We start from the raw sequence: 24,883 nt of genomic DNA, 5'->3' as shown, positions 1-24,883 counted from the left end.
AGGCCTGCGCGCCCGGAATTGTGGGGCTTCGGAGGAAATGGGAGGGAGGGTGGGAGGGGAGAAGACCGGCGGCCCTGGCGGCGCAGTGCATGGTGGGATACTAGGGTAAGTTGGAGGCGAGCGAGGCCGCCAGGCTGGGGGAAGCAAGCAAGGGCTTGTGGGAGACAAGGAGGCTATGGCAGTCGTAGGCATAGCTGTTGCAGTGCCGCGTTCTGGGAGTGGGAATTCTAGGAGCGTTATCTCGCTCGTGCTCGCTTTTGTCCAATCGCCCAGCTGGCGCGGGCGACGCCTCCCTCGGCTGAGGAGCCATCGAACTGTCGCGCGGGAATGCTCGTCTCAGTCTAGAGGCAGCCAATCCCTGTCGAGTGCAGAGCTTTGCCCCGCCCCTTTTTCTTCCGGGATTTCGAACGTCTGCAGGGGTAATCAAGTCTCGCGGCTGTTTAAACGAGACTCAAAGAGATACCAGAGGAGGGGGAGATAAGAGAGAACGTGTCTGTGTCTCCCTCTCCCTCTCTTGTTGCAAAAGGCCACTTTTGTTGTTGCTCTTGTTAAACTGGGAATAAAGAATCCTTGTTGATCTGCTGCAGATTACCCAGAGATCCCGATGCCCCTTCTGCCCAACCTTGACTTACAGGATTGGGCTGCATGTGAAGGCATGATGGCTATACACTACCCCCAGTATGCTGCGGAACCCGAGTGGCAGGGTGCTGTTGATCTCATGTCCTGCTTGCAGGCTCCCACAGGCATCTGGTTGGCCACTGTGAAGAAAATGCTGGACTAGATGAGCCCTTGAACTAATCCACCATGCCTCTTACCTTCTTATCCCCTCAGCAAGAAAACTTCCTTATAAGGAGAGAACTGGACAAATATTGCATGTAATTGTCACTATTTGGGGTTAGGTTCATAGAATCATAGAATAGTAGGGTTGGAAGGGGCCTACAAGACCATCTCAATGCAGGAATCCAAGTCAGAGCATCCCTGACAAGTGGCTGTCCAGTTGCATCCTGAACGCCTCCAGTGTGGGAGAGCCCACCACCTCCCTAAGGAATTGGTTCCATTGTCGTATTGCTCTAACAGGATGTTTTTCCTGATGTTCAGCCGGAATCTGGCTTCCTGTAACTTGAGCCCATTATTCTGTGTCCTGCAGTCTCGGATGATCAAGAAGAGAGCCTGGCCTTCCTCTCTGTGACAACCTTTCAAGTACTTGAACAGTGCTATCCTATCTCCCCTCAGTCTTCTCAAGGCTAAACATGCCCAGTTCTCTCAGTTCTCATAGGGCTTTGTTTCCAGTCCCCTGATCATCTTCGTTGCCCTCCTCCGAAGTATGGTGCCCAGAACTGGACACAGTACTCCAGATGAGGCCTAACCAGTGCTGAGTAGAGGTGAACTAGTACTTCATGGGATTTGGAAGCTGTACTTCTATTAATGCAGCCCCAAATAGAATTTGCGTTTCTTGCAGCCACATCACATGGTTGACTCATATTCGCCTCATGATCTACAACAATTCCAAGATCCTTCTCGCTTGTAGTGTTGTCGAGCCATGTATTCCCCATCTTGTAACTGTGCATTTGGTTTCTTTTTCCTAGGTGGGGAACTTGGCATTTATCCCTATTAAATGTCATTCTGTTGTTTTCTGCCCAGCACTCCAGCCTATCCAGATCACTTTTAATTTTGTTTCTGTCTTCCAGGATATTAGCTATCCCACCCAATTTTGTGTCCTCTGCAAATCTGATAAGCATTGCCTGCACCACCTCCTCCAAGTCATTAATAAAAATGTTGAAGAGCACTGGGCCCAGGACTACCCCGTTCGCCACCTCTCCCCAGTTTGAGAAGATCCCATTGATAAGCACTCTTTGAATGTAGCCAACTGTGGATCCATCTGATAGTTGTTTCGTCTAGCCCACTTTTGGCTAGTTTGCTCATCAGGATATCATGGGGCACTGTGTTGAAAGCTTTGCTGAAGTCGAGGTATATGATGTCCACAGCATTCCCACAGTCCACAAGGGAGGTTACTTGATCAAAAGAGATCAGATTTGTCTGGCAGGATTTGTTCTTGACACATCCATGTTGGCTTTGAGTAATCACTGCATTGTTTTCAAGGTGCTTTCAGATGGATTGCTTTATCATTTGCTCCAGAATTTTCCCAGAGATTGATGTCAGACTGACTGGTCTGTAGTTTCCAGGTTCCTCCTTTTTACCCCTTTTGAAGATAGGGACAACATTAGCTCTCCTCCAGTCATCTGGCACTTCCCCCGTCCTCCATGATTTCTCAAAGAGAATAGACAACGGTTCTGAGAGTTCTGCCAGTTCCTTTATTACTCTAGGATGCAGTTCATCAGGCCCTGGAGATTTGAACTCATTCAAAGTAATGAGGTGTTCCTTGACCATATGCCTATCGATCTCAAGCTGCAATCCTGCCCCTTCAGCCTGTACTTCGCCTTTGCCAGGGGGCTCATAGACCCTCTTTTGGGAGAAGACTGACGCAAAGTAGGAATTGATCACTTCTGCCTTTTCTTCGTCATCTGTTTTCATTTTGCCATCCTTATTTAGTAGTTGAACCACCATTTCTTTCCTCTGTCTTTTACTAGGCACGTATCTGTATTTTTTGTCATGGATTGCCTCTTATGGAGAAGTTTTCACACCCCAAGTATTTAAATCAGGGGTGCAAAAAGTGTAGCCCAAGCCATTTCTGGCACCTTGCCAGACTCCCTTGCATCTGCTGCTGTGACAGCACTTCCTACCTTGTCTCCATCCTCTCATCAGGGATCGGAGATTATTTATTTATTTATTTATTTCTATACTGCCCAATAGCTGAAGCTCTCTGGGCGATTCACAAAAATTAAAACCAAACAGCGCACAATAAAACAATTTAAAAAATATAGAACATCAAAACCACAATATAACAATACAACCACAGTAAAACCTAGCAGCAGTGCAGGAGTTTAAAATACACATTTAAAACAGCAAAGCTAAAAGTTTAGAAAGCTAAAATGTCTGGGAAAATAAAAAGGTCTTTACCTGGCACCGAAATGAATACAATGTAGGTGCCAGGCGAACCTCACTAGGGAGCTCGTTCCAGAGCCGGGGTGCCACAGGAGAAAAAGCCCTCCTCCTAGTAGCCACCCGCCTCACTTCCTTTGGCAGGGGCTCACGGAGAAGGGCCGCTGAGGATGATCTTAAGGTCCGGGCAGGCACATATGGGAGGAGGCGATCCTTCAGGTAACCTGGCCCCAAGCCGTTAAGGGCTTTAAATGTTAATACCAGCACTTTGAATTGGGCCCGGAAATGGACTGGCAGCCAGTGCAGCTGAAAAAGTACTGGCATAATATGCGCTCGCAGGTCAGTCCCTGTTAACAATCTTGCTGCCCTAGTTTGGACCAGCTGAAGTTTCCGGACCATTTTCAAAGGCAGCCCCACGTATAATGCATTGCAGTAATCCAGACGAGAAGTTATCAGAGCAAGGGATAAGCAAGCGCTAGCAAGGGGATCCCTTCCCTTATCTCCAATTTCTGATGAGTCATTGGAGATAAGCAGCGACTGTGCTGGGGTGGGGAGGAGGCTGCAGCCTTCTTTCCCCAGCGACCCTGAAGCAGCCTAGACTGCAGCAGTAAAGCAGTGATCAGGTTGCCAAGGAAATAGCTTCTTCCTTTCCCCAGCGACCCTGAAGCAGTCCTGACTGCAGCTTTACCGCTGCTAATGGCAGCTGTAAAGCAGTGATTGGGTTGCTGGAGAAGGGAAGAAGCCAGAGACCCTGAAGAAGATGCACATATACCAAGGTGGAAGGTGGGAGACACATGTACTGGGGTGGGAGACAAGCACACATGCACCTGCTTCATGGTCACTGAAGGAGCACCCCCACACCTTGGTATATGTGTGTGTCTCCCCGCCACCCAATGTGTGCTCGCATGCACAGTGTGTATGAGTGGCCCCCAGGAAAAAAACAGATTTGGCCCTCGGAGCCAAAGAAGTTGTGCACACTTGATTTAAATCATCTCTAGGTTGCTCACATAAGTAGGCAATGTAAAATCTCCCAGGAATGTATTATTTGTTATTTTATTTACAGCATTTAAGTATCAGGTTGCAACCTAGAAATAATATTTATTTCCTTCCTCTGAATTTTAAATAGATCATATTTAAGTTTCCTTCTTTTAAAGTGCAATCCTATGTATGTTTAGACAGAAGTAAGTCCTACAACTCCCAGCATCCATGGCTGGCTGGGGGATGCTGGGAGTTGTAGGACTTATTTCTGTCTAAACATGCATGGGATTACACCCTTAGTGTCTCTACATATGTCTGTCTTTTAGTGTCTCTCATTAGCTTCTTTCTTCATAAAGATCTTCGGTTACTAAAGGCGCAATCCTATGCATTTTTAGGCAAAAAATTGGTATAGCATTCCCCAGCTAGTCATGCTGGCAGTTGTACGATTTTTGTCTTTCTAAACATGCATAGGATTGCGCTCTAACGCAATCCTTCTGCTTGTCCTTCTGCTAACTCCATTCTTATCAAAGCATTGTTTGAGATTAATCCTACTAGAGAGATACTGATATACAGGTGAGCAGCACCTTAATCCTTTGTGCTGAGAGCAAGAGAATCAAAGATTAGAAAGCTAAGAAAGTAACTAGAGATTAAAAGAACAAGAATTTACTAGAGCGAAGTTGAACTTGGCAAAAAGATGAATCGAACCAAGGTAAAAAGCTGAACCAAATGTATATTTTTCACCAGTTATCCACTATGTTTTGAATCAGATGTCACCCCCTCGTTGACATAATGCCAACTATTCGTTTACTTATACAAAGAAACTTTTTTTTTCTCTTCCCCCATAAGCCTTGGCATGATACCTCAAGACTAAACAGCTAATTACTTCTACCTTAAGAAGAAGAATGAGATATGCAGAAACATTTTAGGTGGACAGTGGCCACCAGAATATTTGTGCCAGGACTTAAGAATTCTGTTTCACAGCAATCAGCATAGCCATCAATGATGCAAACAGGACAAAATGTTTGTACATCATAGAGAATTGTCATGTAAATCTAGTGAAATACTGAAGCATGTCAGTTTCTAATGAATTAGCTTCCTTGCAGTTTTTCTCACCCCACCCCGCTCAGTCTCCTAAAATCTCCGGTGAGATACCCCAACTGTACAGTGCTTGTAAATTGTCTTCTGTCAAATTTACCTGGATGGGCCGCGGTGGCTTAGTGGTTAAGATGCTGAACTGCAGACCGGAAGGTCGGCAGGACAGCAGTTCGAGACCCAAGTGCCACGTGATGGAATGAGCTCCCGTCTTCAGTCCCAGCTCCTGCCAACCTAGCAGTTTGAAAGCAAGACATTGCAAGTAGATAAATAGGTACCGCCTCGGCGGGAAAGGTAACAGCGTTCCGTGCACCTCGGTGTTCAGTCATGCCGGCCACATGACCACGGAAGCGTCTTCGGACAGTGCTGGCTCTTCGGCTTAGAAACGGGGATGAGCACCGCACCCTAGAGTCGGACACGACTGGTTGGGGACACCTTTACCTTTTTATCCCTTTCTAATATGAAAATTGGTCTGGATAGAAGTATCATGTATGGTTTGAAATGGTTGTAAGCTGCTGCGAGCACCCTCTTTGGGTGAAAGATGCAAGCTAAAAGTGATTTTACAAACAAATAAATTGTAAAGTGCACTGCTATGCTGCATTGTTGCTATAAGAAATAACATGGGAATATTTGAAACCTGAAGATCAGACCAAGGTTTGGTCCAGTCTCTGGTTCCCAGTAGTGGCTTCCAGGCTACCAGGGATCTGAAAGCAGAGCTGGAAGGCAATAGCCCTCTCCCATTGTTGCTCCCCAGCAGCTGGTTTCCAGTGCTGCCCTGCCTCTGAATCTGGACGCTCCACATAGCCTTTCTGACTAATAGCCGATCCTCCATGAATGAGTCCAATCCCCTTTTAAAGCCAGCGGCCATCACCACAAATGTGTGGCAGCAGATTCCATAAAGGTGCAATCCTTTGCACGTTTAAACAGACAACTGGCTGAGGCATGCTGGGAATTATATGACTGTTTTATGTCTAAACATGCATAGGATTGCACCTTAAGTAAGTTAAGTGTTGTTCAAAAAAGTACTTTCTTGCATCTGTCTTGAATCCGAGCTAGCGGTGACTGACCAAGAAAGAGATCTTGGGGTTGTGGGGGACAGCTCGATGAAAATGTCAACCCAGTGTGTGGCTGCTGTAAGAAAGGCAAACTCCATATTAGGCATAATTAGGAAGGGAATTGAGAATAAGGGTGAAATCCTATGGGGTAGTTGGCCGCCTCCAAACTTGGAGGCGGCCGACTATCCAATGTAGGGCAGGCAGAGCACAGAGGAGATCTTTGCAGTCTGGCCACCCTGCATTTGTGCCTAGGCAGCTGATTTTGGCTGCCTAGCTGGGGACGCCAGAGCAGGGGGAGGAGGAGGCCAGACGGTGAATAAGAATTGTCGTAATGATGCTTCCTTAATCCCCTCCCCTCCCTGTCCCCTCCCAGGAACGTTCCCTTTTTGCCTGCTCTGTGCTGCGATTACGAGCATAGAGACAGGGACGAGCCATGCTGCCTACAAGGCGGAGGGGGAGGGGAGTGAGATTTCTGGGAACCAAGCTTGGGGCCCTGGTTCCAAGCTTGGTTCCCAGAAACCAAAAACATCTTATGGCCTTGTAAACACTGTCTTGCAGCCATAGGATAACTCCCTAAAACTTCAATATTATACTGCCCTTATACAAATCTATGGTGCAACCACACTTAGAATACTGTGTACGGTTCTGGTCACACCTAAAAAAGGATATTGTTGAGCTGGAAAAAGTGCAGAGAAGGGCAACTAAAATGATCAGGGGGCTGGAGCAACTCCCCTATGAGGGAAGGTTACAACAGCTGGGATTGTTAAGCTTGGGGAAAAAGGAGGGTTAAGATGATGTTGCAGAAATCAGAGTCAGAGAGACCACGGAGTGAGGGAAGAAGAGTTTTTCTTTATTAACGCGCGGGCTTTATGGCTGGAATAACTTCCAAAGTGCCAAAAGCCCCGAAGTACATCAGCAAATTGTTTTTGTAGATATTGTGACACATAGGCAAAATCTCTCCCGCCCCTTTCCATGTGGTTTTGCAGTATTCGGCATTTCCTCTTCTAGCACAATTGTTTATAGTCCAGGAAATGGGTTATAGGGCATGATAAGCAGAGAACATGATAAACAACTCTGACCTTAGCCTTGTTGACAAGATAAGAAATTCCTGCGTCTCTTTAGCTTGCAAAATGTATTCGAAAGAGAAAGAGCTCAGCAAAAACATGAGGCATGAGGCTACTTAGTCTGACCCTCTACATTGCTACTACAATGAGACATGACAGAGGTGTACAAAATTATGCATGGTGTGGAGAATGTGGACAGGGAGACATTTTCTCTCATAATACTAGAATCCAGGGTTATCCCATGAAGCTGATTGGTGGGAGATTCCAGACAGATAGAAGGAAATACTTCTTCACAAACACACAAACTATGGAATTCGCTACCACAAGATGTAGCGATGGCCACCAATTTGGATGGCTTTAAAAGGGGGTTAGACAAATTCCTGGAGGAGAAGGCTATCAGTGGCTACTAGGCTTGATGGCTATGTGCTACCTCCAGTACCAGAGGCAGTAAGCCTATGTGCACCATTTGCTGGGGAACATGGATGGGAGGGTGCTGTTGCACTCATGTCCTGTTTGTGGGTTTCCTGTCAACAGCTGGTTGGCCACCATGTGAACAGAATGCTGAACTAGATGGACACTTGGTTTGATCCAGCATGGCTCTTCTCATGTTCTTATGTCCCACCTCCAATTGGCTTTGGCCCAACTGACTTTTCATAAGAAAACATTCTGCAGCCCTATTATAAAGGATAGTTTTCCAGTGGTATGGATTGTACAGTGTCCTAAAATCTGGTTTTGGAGATAGTGTTGACTAAATCCCTGTTCCTTATTGAGTTTGTTATTTCCTTGATTTCTTGTGCCTTTGATTTTGTATCTGCTATTTCAGGTACAGTGAATGCTACTGGTTAATATATGCTTGTACATTGTTCTGGTTATTTACAATGCTCTCTTTACCCACCCACCCCGGTGGATTTAATAAGGAACTAGGAACCATCTCATATATTGGAGCTCAAGCCAGATTCACAAGGAACCTTCAGAAGAGGAACATATTATGATGATTTATTCAAATTAATATGCAGATTAAGGCCAGTATTCATTAATGGCAGCTTATGAAGTTTTCATTTAAAGGAGATTAATCTAAGCCGTTCACAATCCCTGAGCAATCCTGCCATGGAAGAAACAATTCTCAGCAGATCCCGGCGAAGATTAATGAGGGCTTCTGGACCCCTTTCCAAATGAAGGCTTCCAAGTTAAAAATGAACAAACAAAAAAACAAGAAAACTTCTTTTGTATCCTGCGCTGGCCATAGTCCTTGCCAAAAGTCAAAAATCTGCTCCAAGAAGACTTAAATTCAGTCTTGAGCGCATTTTTGGACTTGCTGCAGTGCCTTCTTCGTTGCTCAAGAGGAAAAGGGAGAAACTGAAGCAGAGAGAACAGCTGCTGCTCTGAGAAGTTAAGAGTCCTCCCTTACAGCTGCACAGGCATTCACATGTGTAGCTGATGGACCTGGAGATGCCAAGATCTTGGGTACAGTGCTGACATGGCCGATTATGTATTTATTGCATTTATATCCTACATTTCTTCTTGCAAGGAACCCAAGGCAGCGTACATAATCCTCCTCCTATCCATTTTATCCTCACAACAACAACCCTGTGAGGTAGGCTGGGCTGAGAATCTGTGACTGGCCCAAAGTCACCCAGTGAGCTTCCTTGGCCGAGTGGGGACTAGAACCCAGATCTCCCGGCTCCCAGTCCATCGCTCTAGCGACTACACCACACTGACTCTCATTATGCACTGTGCTAGAGTAAGATAGAGAAATTAGTTCAAGAACTCCAACAAAGCTTTAGCTTGCCACAAAGGGGTGTTATGCTGCCACAAATATTTACGAAAGAAAGATTGATTAGTATACCACTTCTGAAGAAATCCTCCCTAGACTCAGAAAACCTTAATAATTATAGGCTGGTTGCAAATGTTCCATTCCTGGGCAAGGTCCTTGAGTGGGTGGTTGCAGGCCAGCTCCAGACACTCTTGTTGTTGTTGTTCAGTCGTTCAGTCGTGTCCGACTCTTCGTGACCCCATGGACCATAGCACGCCAGGCCTTCCTGTCCTGCGCTCTCTCCCGGAGCGTGCTCAAGTTCATATTCATTGCATCCGTGATGCTATCTAGCCATCTCATCCTCTGCCGTCCCCTTCTCCTTTTGCCTTCAGTCTTTCCCAGCATCAGGGTCTTTCCCAGGGAGTTTTCTCTTCGCATTCGGTGGCCAAAATATTGGAGCTTCAGCTTCATTATCTGTCCTTCCAATGAGCAGTCAGGGTTGATTTCCTTTAGGATGGACTGATTTGACCTCCTTGCAGTCCAGGGGACTCGTAAGAGTCTTCTCCAGCACCACAGTTCGAAAGCATCAATTCTTCGGCGCTCAGCCTTCCTTATAGTCCAGCTCTCACAGCCATACATTACTACTGGGAAAACCATAGCTTTGATTAGACGGACCTTTGTTGGCAAGGTGATGTCTCTGCTTCTTACTATGCTGTCTAGGTTGGCCATAGCTTTCCTCCCCAGGAGCAAGCGTCTTTTAATTTCATGGCTACAGTCACCGTCTGCGGTGATCTTGGAGCCCAAGAAAGTAAAATCTGTCACTGCTTCCATTTCTTCCCCTTCTATATGCCAGGAAGTGATGGGGTCAGAGGCCATGATCTTAGTTTTTTTAATGTTGAGTTTCAAACCAGCTTTTGCACTCTCCTCTTTCACCCTCAACAAGAGGCTCTTGAGATCCTCTTCGCTTTCTGCCATTAGGGTGGTATCGTCTGCATATCGGAGGTTATTGATCATTCTCCCGGCAATCTTAATTCCGACCTCTGATTCATCCAACCCGGCATTTCTCATGATGTACTCTGCATATAAGTTAAATAAGCAGGGTGACAATATGCAGCCTTGTCGTACTCCTTTCCCAATTTTGAACCAATCGGTTGTTCCATGTCTGGTTCTTACTGTTGCTTCTTGACCCTCGTACAGGTTTCTCAGGAGACAGGTAAGGTGGTCTGGTACTCCCATCACTTTAAGAATTTGCCACAGTTTGTTGTGATCCACACAATCAAAGGCTTTAGCTAGTCAATGAAGCAGAAATAGACGTTTTTCTGGAATTCTCTTGCTTTCTCCATGATCCAGCGAATGTTGGCGATTTGATCTCTAGTTCCCCTGCCTCTTCTAAACCCCGCTTGTACTTCCGGTAGTTCTCGGTTCGCATACTGCTGAAGCCTAGCTTGTAGGATTTTGAGCATCACCTTGCTGGCATGTGAAATGAGCGCAATTGTGCGGTAGTTTGAACACTCTTTGGCATTGCCCTGCTTTGGAATTGGAATGTAAACTGACCTTTTCCAGTCTTGTGGCCACTGTTGAGTGTTCCAGATTTGTTGGCATATTGAATGCAGCACTTTAACAGCATCATCTTTTAGGATTTTAAATAGCTCGGCTGGAATACTGTCATCTCCGCTAGCTTTGTTGTTACTAATGCTTCCTAAGGCCCACTTGACTTCACTCTCTAGGATGTCCGGCTCAAGTTCAGTGACCGCACTATCATGGCTATCAGGGACATTCAGATCTTTCCTGTATAGTTCTTCTGTGTATTCTTGCCACCTCTTCTTAATCTCATCTGCTTCTGTTAGGTCCCTGCCTTCTTTGTCCTTTATCATGCCCGTCTTTGCACAAAACGTTCCCTTGAGATCTCCAATTTTCTTGAAGAGATCTCTAGTCTTTCCCATTCTGTTGTTTTCCTCGATTTCTTTGCATTGTTCATTTAAGAAGGCCTTCTTGTCTCTCCTTGCTATTCTCTAGAACTCTGCATTCAGTTGGATATATCTTCCCCTTTCTCCCTTGCTTTTCGCTTCCCTTCTTTCGTGAGCTACTTGTAAAGCCTCATCAGACAGCCACTTGGCTTTCTTGCATTTCTTTTTCTTTGGGATGGATTTCCTTGCTGCCTCCTGAACAATGTTACGGACCTCCGTCCATAGTTCCTCAGGCACTCTGTCTATCAGGTCTAATCCCTGAAATCTATTCCTCACCTCCACTGTATATTCATCAGGGATATGATTTAGGTCATACCTGAACGGTTTAGTGGTTTTCCCGACGTTCTTCAATTTAAGCCGAAATTTTGCAAGAAGCAGCTCATGATCTGAGCCACAGTCAGCTCCAGGTCTTGTTTTGACTGACTGTATGGAGCTTCTCCATCTTTGGCTGCAAAGGACATAATCAATCTGATTTCGATATTGACCATCTGGTGACGTCCATGTGTAGAGTCGCCTCTTGTGCTGTTGGAAAAGAGTGTTTGCTATTATCAGCATGTTCTCTTGGCAAAACTCCAATGTCCTTGATCTCTCAGTGGCTTTCAGTACAATTGACCATGGTATCCTTTTGGGATGACTGTCTGAGCTGGGAGTGGGAGGGACTGCGTTGCATTGGTTACACTCCTCCTACTTGGAGGTTTGGCTCCAGAAGGTGGTGCTTGGGGAACACTGCTCGCCCCATGGATTCTCCAATATGGATTCCACAGGGGTCAGTTTTGTCCCCCATGCTGTTCAACATCTACTTGGAACTGTTGAGTGCAGTCATCTGGAGTTTTGGAGTGCATTGTCATCAGCTATATTTCTCCTTTTCATCTTCAATAGGTGAGGCTGTGGATGTGCTAAATCAGTGTCTGGCTGCGACAGTGGACTGGGTGAGGGCTAATAAACTGGAGCTCAATCCAGACAAGACTGAGATGCTGTTGGTGGGTGGTTTTGCTGGCCAGATGGAGGGTGCTCAACCTGTTCTGGATGGGGTTGCACTCCCCCTAAAAGAGCAGGTCTGTAGCTTGGAGCTCCTGCTGGAGCCATCTTTGTCACTTGAGGCTCAGGTGGCCTCAGTGGCACAGAGCGCCTTCAACCAACTGGTTGGTGGCCCAGCTGTGCCTCTATCTGGGCAGGGATAGCCTGGCTTCAGTTGTCTATGCTCTGGTAACCTCTAAATTAGATTACTGCAATGCACTCTTTGTGGGGCTGCCTTTGAAGACGGTTCAGAAGCTGCAGCCTGTGCAAAATGCAGTGGCCAGGTTGATAACTGGGACTAGAAGGTCTGCACATATAAGACCGACTCTGGCCTGCTTGCACTGGCTGCCTATAGGCTTCCGAGCTCAATTCAAGGTGCTGGTTTTAACCTATAAAATCCTACATAGCTTGGGACTGTAATACCTGATGGCACGCCTCTCCCAAAATGAACCTAACCATACTCTACGTTCAGCATAGAAGGTCCTCCTCCAGGTGCCTCCTCCAAGGGAAGCTTGGAAGGTGGCAATGAGGGAGAGGGCCTTCTCAGTGGTGCCCCCCATCTGTGGAATGAGCTCCCCAATGAGATCCACCTGGTGCCAGGTTAAGACCTATCTCTTTTCCCAGGCATTTGGCAGCACATGATAAGTTTGAATCGGCCCTGGATGTGTCTTTAGTCATGACTGACTGTTCAAAGTTGTTTTTAGTTATATGTTGTTTGTGTATATTGTCTATGTGCTTTTATGTAAATGTCTTTTAAAGTTTGTATTCTAATGTTTTAACTTCTGTAAACTGCCCAGAGAGCTTTGGCTATGGGGTGGTATAGAAATATAATAATAAATAATAATAATAATAATACCACCCCCTAGCACTAGACCAGCAGACTATTCCTAATAACAGTGGTAGCATGAGAAAAGACTGAGGTGGGAAGTTGTATTGCCCTGGCTGTGGGCGTTGAACTCTGAGGTTAGAGGTGCCAAGATAGTGATAAATCAGACTCGAAGGTTTACTTACAAGGAGACTTTATTGGGTGACTTACAGCACACAGGCGTGCCCAGTGGTTGGATCAGACAGCTTCTCTGAACCACGAGCCATTGGGTCCAATGGGTTTTATACCATACATGTCAGCAATGAGGCAGCACGACACTCGCAAGCGCCCCTCGCGTCCGTTCCCAGCACAGCCTAGGAGTGTTTGGTTCTCAGCACAGCCGCCTGCCGCTCAGCATAAACACACAGCTTCACTTCTCAGGCCCGGCCCGGTAAGGCTTTCTACTCATTAGTAAGGGATGCGCTGAGAAGGCTGTTATCGGCCCTCTGAATCATCCGCACATGCTCAGAGGCTTACTAGCAAGGGAACTGCACCAGTAATGAACTTACGGATCTCTAGGCCTCTCTGACACTATAAATGACTTGGCTACTCTCCTGGGGCCAGTGCAGAAGTATGACGGAGACGCAATCCAGCCAAGTAATCCCTAACTAGCTCTCTTTTTTCCACCCCTTAGCAAGTCACTGGGGCTTCTAATTTTGTAACTCTAGCCTCCCGGAGTATCTCCTTTTGGAGCCTTGCTGTTTTACAATCTAATATTGGGCTTATACCCCTATGATTTTTGTGTGGGGTGTGGAGGAAGAAGACAGTTTGGCATACTGTGCTTTCCTGGAGATTGTTTTGCTTAACCTGCAGCTTCTGGTTTGTCTAGTTCCCTAATGGAAGGCAGATGATTTGCAAGCAAGCCCTGGTCCATAAATTATTAACCTCTTCATTTGAACCTTCCAATTGGTTGGACAGGAAGACCTCTGGACTTTCCCAGGAGAGCAACGAGGCTGTACCGCAGTTGCTGGATGCTGAGACTGGGTTGCAGGCAAAGTTCCTGTGAGGCAGGTATGCTGGGAGTGGAAAGAACCCCACCATGTGCCCCCAGTCTCTTTCCCACCCATGCATTTCAGAGTGTGGCGCTACATGATTTGTCTTTCCTATTCTGTGTTCTAGGTGTACTATGCTCTGCTAGCAACTCCGGCCATGGTCTCTGTCCTCAAATGCTTGCCTCTCATTGGCAGAGCTGGCTGGTGGCCTGCCTCTCGCTCCGCTAGCGAAGCCTCTTCTCCCAATATGGCCCTCAAGGAACATGGGCTGCATCTCTTCCGTAGTGCTGTCGGCACAGTCCTGCCGGGGCCCATGCTGAAAAGGGCCGTGGTGCTGGAGACGGGTGGATGCCCCAGACTTGTGTTGCATGGCCGGTCGTTTGAATTCAGGGGCAGCTTGTATCTGGTTGGCTTTGGGAAGGCTGTTCTGGGCATGGCAGCTGTGGCAGAGGACATCCTTGGGGACCACCTTGTTCGAGGAGTAATTAGTGTTCCTCAAGGCATCCAGGAAACTCTACAGCACACAGGAATGAGGTAAGGAAGCCAGGCCCTGTTAGTGGGTGTAGAGCAGCCTCAAGGATCCCCCCCTTGGCTCCTTTATTCACAATCCAAGTTCCCCCATGACTTCTTTTTGACTTGACATAACTTGGATCTCACTCGTGATCCTATGCTGCAGAAGCCAGACTTACTTTTCTGTCAGACGGTTCTGCCATCTAAACCCAAGCCTACAGAGATGCTTTTTAACCTTACTTTGTGCAAGCAGAGAACTGTCCCTCTTGGAAATATAAGCAACAAGCTGGGCTGCTGGTTTGGTTGCTTGTTTTAAGTCTTTTGGAGCAAAATCCTAAGCCAGAAATGTTTAGGTCAAATCTACTATTCTAGGAGCTAGTCTCTAGTATATATGGTCAATTGACCTTGCTTCAACTTCTGGCTGGTTTTCCTGTTCAAGGGGTTTTGAAAATAATGTAATCTTGCTCCATGGGGTTCACAGAGTACAGAGTTCACCTTGAGCACCCTTCCCCAACTTGGTGCCCTCCAGATGTTTTGGACTTCAACTCCTGCCAGCATGCCCAATGGTCAAGAATGCTGGGAGCTGTAGTTCAAAACATCTGGAGGGCACCAGGTTGGGGAAGGGTGCCCTAGAGAAACAGTGATCTATGATGGATCAATGAAGAAAGCAGCAAGATCTGGCTGAAATGCTTTGGAGTTCTTTGTCCCTGTATCCATAATGGCTATGCCAGGATAACAGCATCTGGGTGTGCTTTTTTTATTGTGATATCTCCTAGGTCTGGAGTTAATGCTTTTGTCCTAGTTTTAATCGTCGTTGTTCAGCTGGAAACAAGCTGTATTTCCATTCATAAGTGTTGCGCAGTTCTTGTGGGATGTGACTGTGTCCGCCCTCAGAGCCAAACAGCGTCAGCCTACCAGGCAGTGGAGCATAGGCCTGTAAAAGTTCCTGGAACCTGTGCCTCCTCATTGAGCAGTTGGGGGCAGGGCAGAATTGCCTCTACTGTCCTGTGCATCATCATTCATAGGGGTGATTAAAGATAGGCCTAAGTGTGGTTCAAAAGATAAACCTGTTCATCTTTTTTAACCCTGCAGGGAGATGTTGCTGAAGCCCCAGAGCCGCATCCAAGTCATGGAGGGAGCCAAGCACAATCTTCCTGATGGAGAAGCCCTGAAAGCAGCCAGCACCATCAGGGATTTGGCCAAGGGCCTGACAGCAGAGGACCTTCTCTTGGTGCTGATCTCCGGTAATGCCTGGGATCCCAGAACAGGGGACTGGGTTTTGCCAAGAAATATCCTGCTTTCTCTTCTTCCTTTTGCATTCTTGTCATCCTTCTTTCCCCCTTTTCTAATCTTGTCATCCTTCTTGTCATCCTTCTTTCCCCCTTTTCTAATCTGGTTTATATTTTCTCCTGCTTGTGCATGGGAGGAGCCATCCATAAACATGCCTGGCAAACTAGGTCAAGTTGTTTGTTGCAATGAAAGCAGGACTGGAGGGTAAAGTGGCTCAGAGTAGTTCCCAGTGCACCTCCCATGCTGGTGGCAGCTTCACAGTACGTGTGCGGGAATGCACTCTCCTAGCTGCAGGACAGTGGCAGTGCCCCAGCCCCGGAAACATGCTTGTTGCTCTCTTCTACCAGCTTGTTTTGGAAATGATGTCATTGCTGACCCAGCTAGCCCTGTCTGTCGCTGTTTCTCCATTTCTGGTGTTCTTCCATCCTGGGGAGAGCTGTATTTTGGGAATCCTTGTGTATGGTGATGTCTGCTGGGATGAAAGGAAATGGAATGTGCAATGCTAATGTTTAGTTTAATACCTCTGCATCAAACATTTTATTTAGCTTGCTGAAATAGATTTTGCCATGCAATAGCCCAGCCTTCCTCGGCCTGTGTTGGACTCTAACTCCCATCATCCCCAGACAGCATGGCCATTGGCTGGGTGTGTGATGGGACTTGTAGTCCAACACATCTGGAAGGTGCCAAGTTGGGGAAGGCTGGTAGTCAGTTGTTTCCTTTCTTTCTCTCTCTGGCTCGGTTTTCCTGCCTCACTTTTCTTGTAGTTTGAGATCTGTGGATCTCACAGTCTAATTAATCTCCAAATTAATGTTCCACATCCCCAGGTTTCTCCAAATTAATCTCCAAATTTCTGAACTTGCATTGCAGTTTCCACAGGCTCACATGGCACTGCACTTGCTTTTATTTCTTGGAGCACTTGTGTGTATTTTGAAGCAGCAAGACGCGCTTTCTCCAGGGGGTGGCAGTCTTGAATCAAAAAACGCAAAAGCTGTGCTCTTTGAAATGCTGGGGATCAGGGAGGCGGGTTTGGGGAACTATGGCTACCTGGGGTCGGGTTCAAGGAACATGTTTTCAGTTTGCTTTGGATGGGCTGGGAAGGAATTGAATGGGACGTTCTGCATTTTCTTGCTTTGGGCGTGTAATGATGAAATCTATCTTTTGACAAGGAGTCTCTGATGTCGGAACAGAATGCTTGTAGCTTTTTATTTTATGGATTCTTGGACTGCTGCACTCACTGTTTGTGTCACTGCACTGCTGGTGCAACCTGGCCTAGGGTTTTCTACAGTCGCACCTTGAAGTGTCTGCTCCATTTTGGTTGCCAGATGTGTCATAAGGCAAAGCTGGTATGTGGTACAGAGATGCATGGACAAGCGTTGTGGCAGGGACAAAATATGGGTAGAACAAACAGCGGCTTACCTACATGTCATTCAGAAAATATTTCAGTTAAATTTGGCATGACTGTGCATGCTTGAAAATACTGCAGTAAGTTACTTTTAAGTATTGATGTCTATCACACACTATTACTTCGGCTTAGGACAGTATTATTTAATCTAGCAATTTAAAATGCATTAGACGTTCACACAAATCCCCCCACCCAATATCTCTGTAACTATCCACATCCACAGAAATAGCTTCAGAAAATGCACGAGCTTAGACTTTTGTGGGTCTGCAGAAAGAAGGAATTGCAACTAAGAATGCCTGCCTGGGTGCCATCACTGATCTTATTTTGGTGTATGGAGGTTGGACCAGAACACTTCTTACAGAACTTAGGGGGAGAGTACGTAAGGTTCGCACTGCTCAGGAAACATCCACTGATCCTTATCACGGACACACGTGCGCCCATGCGCGCATTCCACGTGTCATTGTTTTCATAGCCTGCTCACAAACAGCTGTTCCTGGGGGTTATTGTTCTCTGAAGTCCACTGTAGTCTAGTGAAGGTCCCCTGGCAGCTGTATCCCTCAGCTTTGTAGAATGCAAGCACTTTCCAAGACCAGGGAGAGAATTCTGCAGTATTATCCAAGCACAGATCTACCTGGATGAAAATGCTCTTTGATGGAATTTCTGGAGCTTCCTCTTGCTACTTGGATGCTTTTATCTTGAAAAGATTTCTAGCCCCTTAAAACATGCTGATGCATGTTCTCCTTTTTTGGAAGCCAGTTCAAAACTTCCCATATGAGAAAACTCACTCTCTGGCTACTGCTGTCTCTTAGCTGGATTCCTAGTGATTGATTAAATATCGTGCGTATTTCAGGTTTGTAGTATTTTACACATAGCGTGTCTCAAAACTCAGAGCATTTATCATTTAATGGTAGCTTTTGAGCTAACACCTGTGCAGAGATGCCCTCTACTCTTTTCACAGCTCTCTTGATCTTATCTCTCCATGGTCATCCTGTTAGTTGTGATCACACTTACGCATCACTCAGGCTGCAGATATGTCTGGTGCTCGAGCTATTTTTCTTTCCTTGGTTGGCCCTCTGTTTCACATCCATCTGTGGCACTTGCCATAAGCTTTTAGTGTCAGTTCATGTCATTTCTGTATTCTGCTTAGACTGGCACTGTTTTTTTTAAAAGTGCTGCTCATTATGAATGAGGTCAGTAAAACAGTAGACTGCAGTGTGTGTGCGCGTCCACACGCATGTGTTTCTCTCTCTCTCTCTCCCCTGGCATTCTGATGTTTTCTCTAAATCAGGGGTGGCAAACTCAGATGGGTTAGAGGGTACAAAAACAACCCATCCAGGAGATTCCCAGGAGCCATACGCATAATTTTTGATTGAAAAGTCACCAGTTTTGACAGCTGGTGAATAATAGCTCCAGTGGTTAACTTCTCTAAAAATGACCTTTCCCATCTTGTCCCAGTGTGCCACTCATCTCATCTTACATATCAAAATAGCTTTACTAGCACTGCCCTCAGTTGGAATTCCCCTACCCAGACCTGAGCACCCTGCAGCTCCCAATTCTCCACCAAGGTGTTCTCAAGCCAGTTCCTCACCTCCACCACCCTGCCTGATTCAATATTCCTGTTGCCACCCATCTCCTTTCTGCAGGTTTCTCTACAGGCTGCTACCACCTGTTGCACAGCCTTCTGTCTTGGCTCTAAATGCTGGCAAACTGTAAATTCTGCACTTGGCTCCTCTTTCTCTCCATGCACTGCACTCTCCTCTCCCCTCCAGACTCCTTGACATCTGAGTTGCTCACTTAAAGGGTGGGGGAAACAGTGGGAGAGGCTGCTGCTAAGGGCATACAGTAGCAACCACTTGCACTAGTAAAGGTGTTGCTCCTTAGCCCTGGAGTCTTGGATGAATAATTTGTGTGAAGTATGGTAGGGATGCCACAGGTCATGTTGGAGACGGCAGAGAGCCCCTCGCCCCAGGCCTTACATTTGACAACTGTGTTTTAGATCCTTCTTCTCTGCCCTTTATTTTTCTGTTCTTTATTCTTTGCTAAATCAGCCCTGAACTGTAATTGGTCTAGCTTGAAAGAGAAGCAAGGAGCAGGAATAGTGTGCAACCACATCTCTTTAGGGCAAATGTCTCCTCTCCTAGCTAGTGGTACATGGAACAAAATGGTGGCTTTCAGGCTTGTTAGTTAATTTGTTTGTTTTAGTTCATGTTTATCCTATCTCTCCTCCAAGAAGTTCAAGGTGGCATACATGGTTCTTCCTCCTCCCCTCTCATTTATCATCTCAACAACCCTGTGAAACAGGTTAGGTTGAGAGATGGTGACTGACCTAAGGCCACCCAGTAAGTTTCATAGCTGAGTGGGGATTTGAAACTGGGTCTCCCCAGTCCTAATCTGACATCATAGGAAGTTGGTAGTATCAAGCTCTGGAGAACTCAGGTGGTGGTGCCATGGCTGCCTGGGTTTTCAGGGCCAAAAGGGGAAGGAAGTGGTGGCAGAAGAGATGGGTGTTGCTCATGGCTCCAAAGTAGATTAGAGTTGTGGAAACTCTTACCATCCTGATTGCCATCTTTATGCTAATGCTCTCACTAGTAATTTAGCACACTGATATTCTTGAACACGTTTGCCCTTTGTGATTAGGCAAAGCTCAGTCCTTCACATGACTTCAGCCTCTGAGAACAGCGAAAGCAAACTGGAAATGCAAAGCATGTTCATTTACGATACTTTTGCAGCCTTCTATTCATCTCTAAAATTGGTCTGATCCATTCTAGGGCTATTCCCTCCACTGGGAAGGTTGACCAGGGCACTCCCTCCTCCCAAATCCTTTTGCATTATGTCCAGACTCCTATAGTTGTCCTTCCTCTTGTTTCCCACTCCCTCAGATGTATGCTTTTTGCCTATAGAGCAGAGAAGCAGTAGATAGTGGTCCATTGGTCGGAAGAACCTTTACAATCTCCAGGTAAACAGTGGGTTAAGCTGGTCAATGAAGTCCCTAAATAACCCCATAGCTCTCTTTCACCTGGGAGTGGCAAGGATCTGCCTTTTTCTGGTGTTGCTATAAATGTTAATATTTCTTTCCATTGGCTTTTTGTTGAAGATTTTATAGTTTTACAGTTACCAGTATCATCACCATTTTTACCTCACTCAGCTTTTTGATCCTTGATTTCTATAATTTCCCTCCTTCATTATACCATCTCTTTCTCTCTCCCCCCACCACTTTTTCTTCTTCCATTCATTTCCAATTTGTCCGTGTCTCTCCTTTATCCCTGAAAGCAGTCATTTTGTTTCTTGTTCAATTCCTCATCTTTTCTTTCCCTGCCTTTTCTGTACACTCGCACGTCTACCTGGACAACCTTTCTGCAGGTATCTATAAATCATGATTCACCATGGACATTCCTCTGTCCTTTGGACTAGATTGCCATCACCATCATTTCAAACCCACACTATGGAGCTGATTGTCTGACATTCATATATACTGTCCTTCAGTACATTGTAATGAACAAATCTGTTTTCTTGACGTCTACCGTTTCTATGTTAGTTGCTAGTCTTACTGGGTTGAGCTTTTATGGGCCTAGGACTGTACTGAGTCACTGTCAAAGATGAATGCGTTCAGAGGGAGTGAATCTCTCTACTTGGTATAAAAGCATTCCCAGTTGTCATTCCAAGAAACTGTGTATGCAGCTGAAAAAAATTAGGACAAAATCTGCTTCCAACACAAGGGGAAGGAACAAGGGAAATGCTGGCCTCAAAATGTCTCCTGTTGTACTTGGTATCTTGCCTGCATGATGTGAACCTAGCCTTTGGGCTGCAGGAAGGAATCCTGCTGCATAAAAATGTACTCATGGTTAAGTTCTCCTGCATTTTAGGAGGGGGGTCGGCACTTTTACCTGCGCCCATCCCTCCAGTCACCCTTGAAGAGAAGGGAACCATCACCAGGCTACTCGCTTCAAAAGGAGCTACCATTCAAGAACTGAATACAATTCGCAAGGCTCTCTCCTTGTTAAAAGGTGGGGGGCTGGCACGGGCAGCCTATCCTGCACAGGTGGGTATGAAAGGCTGTCTTTACTCAATGACGCTGTCAGTATTTTTAAAAGAATGTCGTGTATAACTCTAGGTCAAGTGTGGGTGAAATGGAAATAGAGTGAGGTGCAGAAGGGCTGGACATTTGAAAGTTCTTGTCCATGTCAATGAGTACAGATCTGTTTCAGTGATGCTGAAGACATTGTAAGTGATCACTTGAAAGATGAGTAACATCTATTTAGCACTCCTGAAACACCTTCTACCTCCAGGTTGTACTGTGTGTACAGTGTATGCAACAGTAATCCACACTTTACATTAATGAATTATGCAACAACAGCAAAAGCACTATTTTGATGGCAAATCATTGCAAAATGTGGCTGTTTTTCTTTGTTAGCAGGCATGAGGATGAAAGAGAGCATGGAGGGGAAGAACCTGGTGGGGAAATAGAAGGCCAAGTGGGCTTCAGGGAGCCATGCAAGGCACAGAAGTATGCCCCTCCGCAAGTTGATGGGAGCCCTGCCTTCATGTTTAGTTCCAGACATTCTATAATTCCAAAGCCCCTCCCAGTAATTCTTGCAGTTTTACTCTGAGGGCTCACAAAGTTGCTTTGTCAAAAATGAAAAGTGATAGAATCTAGTCTCTTTAACTGCACAGACCACATTAGCAGGGGAACTATAATTTGGGGGTAAAAAACCCTAAGCATGCAATCAAAAATCCTGATTTATAGAGTGGCAATGGAATATGCAAATTTGGTAAACAATATGCATAGTTACTTGCTTCATATTTTACACAACTTTTATATAGTAGGGTTTTTTTTTTCATATACCTGCATGGACTTTTGGCAAGTTTTAATAAACCGATTTTTGTTTTCAAGGACTGGGAAAGATGAGCTATTTCTCAGAAATGTGAAGGGCAGAAACCAGTTCTGTCAGAGTGGGACAGAAGGGATTGAACATGGATCCACACTTTATGTGGCAAACATTATTGCTGCCTATATACCAGTGGCACACTGTTGTTTTCTGCAGCAGACATACAACATTTAAAGACATGGCTCTGTCATTCACTTCTATTTTTGCAGAAGATGATGGAAAAATGAATGTGAATGATATAACCACGCCTTTAAATATGAGGTCCACCTGTCTTAGAACCCTGATCAAAAATCTTTTCATATACCTAGAATCTCTTCCCTTTGCTTTAAACAGCTTTCCTCAGAGCTGATTCAGATTTGCATAGACATCACCCAGTGCGTGATCTGAAGTAGTGCAATTAACCAATTAAGGGCGCAATTCAATGCAATTTAGAGAGAAAAAAGTCCTACAACTCCTAGCATTCCCCAGCCAGCCATGCATGCTGGGGAATGCTGGGAATTGTAGGATATATTTTTTTTGTCTAAACATGCATAGGATTGTACCCTAAGATTTCTTACATCTTAGTTGTTGTAAATTGTTTTCATTTTACTTAGTAATAAATAAATCTTTTTATTTGACATATGGGTGGAAACAGCTCTGAAGCATACTCTTCATTCTGAGACAATGTACAAAGGTTTGTAGTGAGCATCATCATATAAGAAGCCTTCTTCCCACTCAGAGAATATGGGGAATGTGCGCTACCTGCAGTTTTTATAAGTACTCATTAATGCAGCCTTCCCCAGCTTGGTGCTTTCCAGATGTGTTGGACTGCAACCTCCAGCATCCCCAGCCACCATGGCCAGTGCTAGGAATGAAAGGATTTGCAGTCCCCCACATTTGGAGGGCACCAGGCTGGGGAAGCCTGCATTAAACTATTAAATCTTGCAACCCTAATCTGAAGTGCGTTTTCTCAGAAGTAAATCCAGCTGAGTTCAACAGGAAAGGAAAGGTTCCTCCTGTGCAAGCACCAGGTCATTACTGACCCCTAGAGGGACGCTGCTTGCGCTGGCGTTTTCATGGCAGACTGTAGCGGGGTGGTTTGCCATTGCCTTCCCCAGTCGTGACTACCTTTCCCCCAGCAAGCTGGGTACTTATTTTACAGACCCGAGGCTACCCGAGACCCAGCTTCTGCTGGGATCGAACTCAGGTCGTGGGGAGTTTTGGTTGCAGTACTGCCGCCTACCACTCTGCACCACACGAGGCTCTGAGTTCAACAGGGCTTACTCCCTAACGAAGTTGATTAGGACTGCAGCCTCTATGATTTATAGGTGAACATAGACAGTGCCTCCATTGAAACACCTTGTTTCTGAGGTAGTATGAGGGGACACGAAAGCACTCCCTGTGGTGTCTGCCCTCTGATGGCTTCTTCATCCATGCAAACCATCACTTGATCTCGCAGTCACCAAGTGATCAACAGCCGTGCATGAACTCGCCCTCAGTTGCAATTAATGCCCAAAATCTGAGCAGGCAGGGCTGAACTTTGATGAGCCCTTGTGCTGCATGAATTACGTTTATCCGCTGCCTTCTTTGCTTCTAGGTGTTGAGCCTCATCCTCTCTGATGTCATTGGGGATCCATTGGACATTATAGCGAGTGGCCCCACTGTGGCCAGTTCTCACAGTGTCCAGGACTGTCTTCGGATATTGGCCAAATACAATCTGCTGAACAACGTGCCAGAGTCTGTGCAGACAGTGCTCTCTAGTTCCGTCATGGAGCAGAGCGCTCCCAAAGACTATCCCCATGTCTACAATGTTGTCATTGGCTCTAACAGATTAGCTTTAGAGGAGGCCAAACATCAGGCGGAAGAACTGGGTTATCTGACTGTGTTCCTGAGTGATGCCATATGTGGCGAGGTCAGCACTGTTGCCCACCTCTACAGCCTGCTCATTCAGCTCATTTGCTTGAGCACTGTGAGAATTTCCGGGAATTCCCCTTTAAAAGACAAGGTGAAAGGAGCCCTCTCAAACCTTGCAGCAGAACTGGAGATCCCAGGCTTGGACCTTTCAGATGCCTTCAAGCCTTTGCAAGAATCCCAAGGTGAAAAACCCATTTGTCTTTTGGCGGGCGGTGAAACCACTGTGCAGCTTCAAGGAAATGGGAATGGGGGAAGGAATCAGGAATTAGCTCTGCGAGTGGCCTTGGCTCTGCATAGAGTGAAATCCACTGCAGATGGCAGCTTTCTTGAGAAATATGAAGTCATATTCCTGAGCGGCGGAACTGATGGACAAGATGGGCCCACAGAGGCTGCTGGGGCCCTCTGTAGCCAGGAGCTGGTGGATGAGGCTGAGCAGGAAGGTTTTAATGTGGAAGCTTTTTTGAGCAATAATGATTCATACACATTCTTCACCAAGTTCCAAAACGGGCGGCACCTTTTGATGACAGGCCTGACAGGCACAAATGTCATGGACATTCATGCTGTTTTAATCAGAGCCAGGGGAAGCTTGTGATGTGCCAGACATTCAGATTCTTTTACTCAAGGAAGAACATCAAACTTTGGGCAACTCTAGGCTACATAAATTGGGGAGTGTTGCTAACTGGACCGTTAACATGAAGGGCATAATGGAAGGTTACAATTAGACACATGGTAGATTTTTTTTTAAGTAAGGCCAAGGCAAGGGTAACCAAAATACCAACAACCTGGATATCAAGGAGGCCCGTTTGCTGGGCACTTGTGAAAGGTCTTTCTCCTGTGTTGCTCCCAAACTGTGGAATGTGCTCCCTCAACAACTATGATTGGCCCCCACTCTTTTGGCCTTTAGAGAGGGTGTGAAGACATTTCTGTTCAATTTAGCCTTTTAAGCTATGTTGTTTTGTTGTTTTAATGCTTTACTGTTTTTAATGTTCTTGTTCTTAATTGTTTTAAGGTTTTATTGTTTTAAATCATACACTGCCTTGATGGCTTTTTAGCAAATAAGTCGGCAAATGTTAATAATAAATTATATAAATAAATTCGTGCCTTCTTACTTGAAACTAC

General features: G+C 45.9%; 1 protein-coding gene across 2 annotated transcripts; it reads left to right on the top strand.

The window, feature by feature from the left end:
- The first annotated feature begins 67 nt into the window (after nt 1–67).
- On the top strand, nt 68–24,883 carry GLYCTK (glycerate kinase). Of its 2 annotated transcripts, none has more exons than XM_084839706.1 (6): nt 68–105; nt 13,710–13,802; nt 13,911–14,317; nt 15,386–15,537; nt 20,849–21,024; nt 23,448–24,883. In XM_084839706.1, the coding sequence occupies exons 3-6, from the start codon at nt 13,941–13,943 to the stop codon at nt 24,354–24,356; spliced, it is 1,614 nt and encodes a 537-aa protein (XP_084695832.1). In that variant the 5' UTR covers nt 68–105; nt 13,710–13,802; nt 13,911–13,940; the 3' UTR covers nt 24,357–24,883. The 2 variants fall into 2 exon arrangements, with proteins under 2 accessions (XP_084695832.1, XP_084695833.1); XM_084839707.1 differs by having other exon boundaries at nt 13,621–13,802.

Source organism: Heloderma suspectum, chromosome 2 (genome assembly GCF_057233095.1).
Source record: "Heloderma suspectum isolate Gila_16-S chromosome 2, 16-S_ref, whole genome shotgun sequence".
In the NCBI taxonomy this organism is placed as follows: Eukaryota; Metazoa; Chordata; class Lepidosauria; order Squamata; family Helodermatidae; genus Heloderma; species Heloderma suspectum.
The sequence above is the reverse complement of the archived record's forward strand: the minus strand, read 5'-3'. Positions and strand labels throughout refer to the sequence as shown.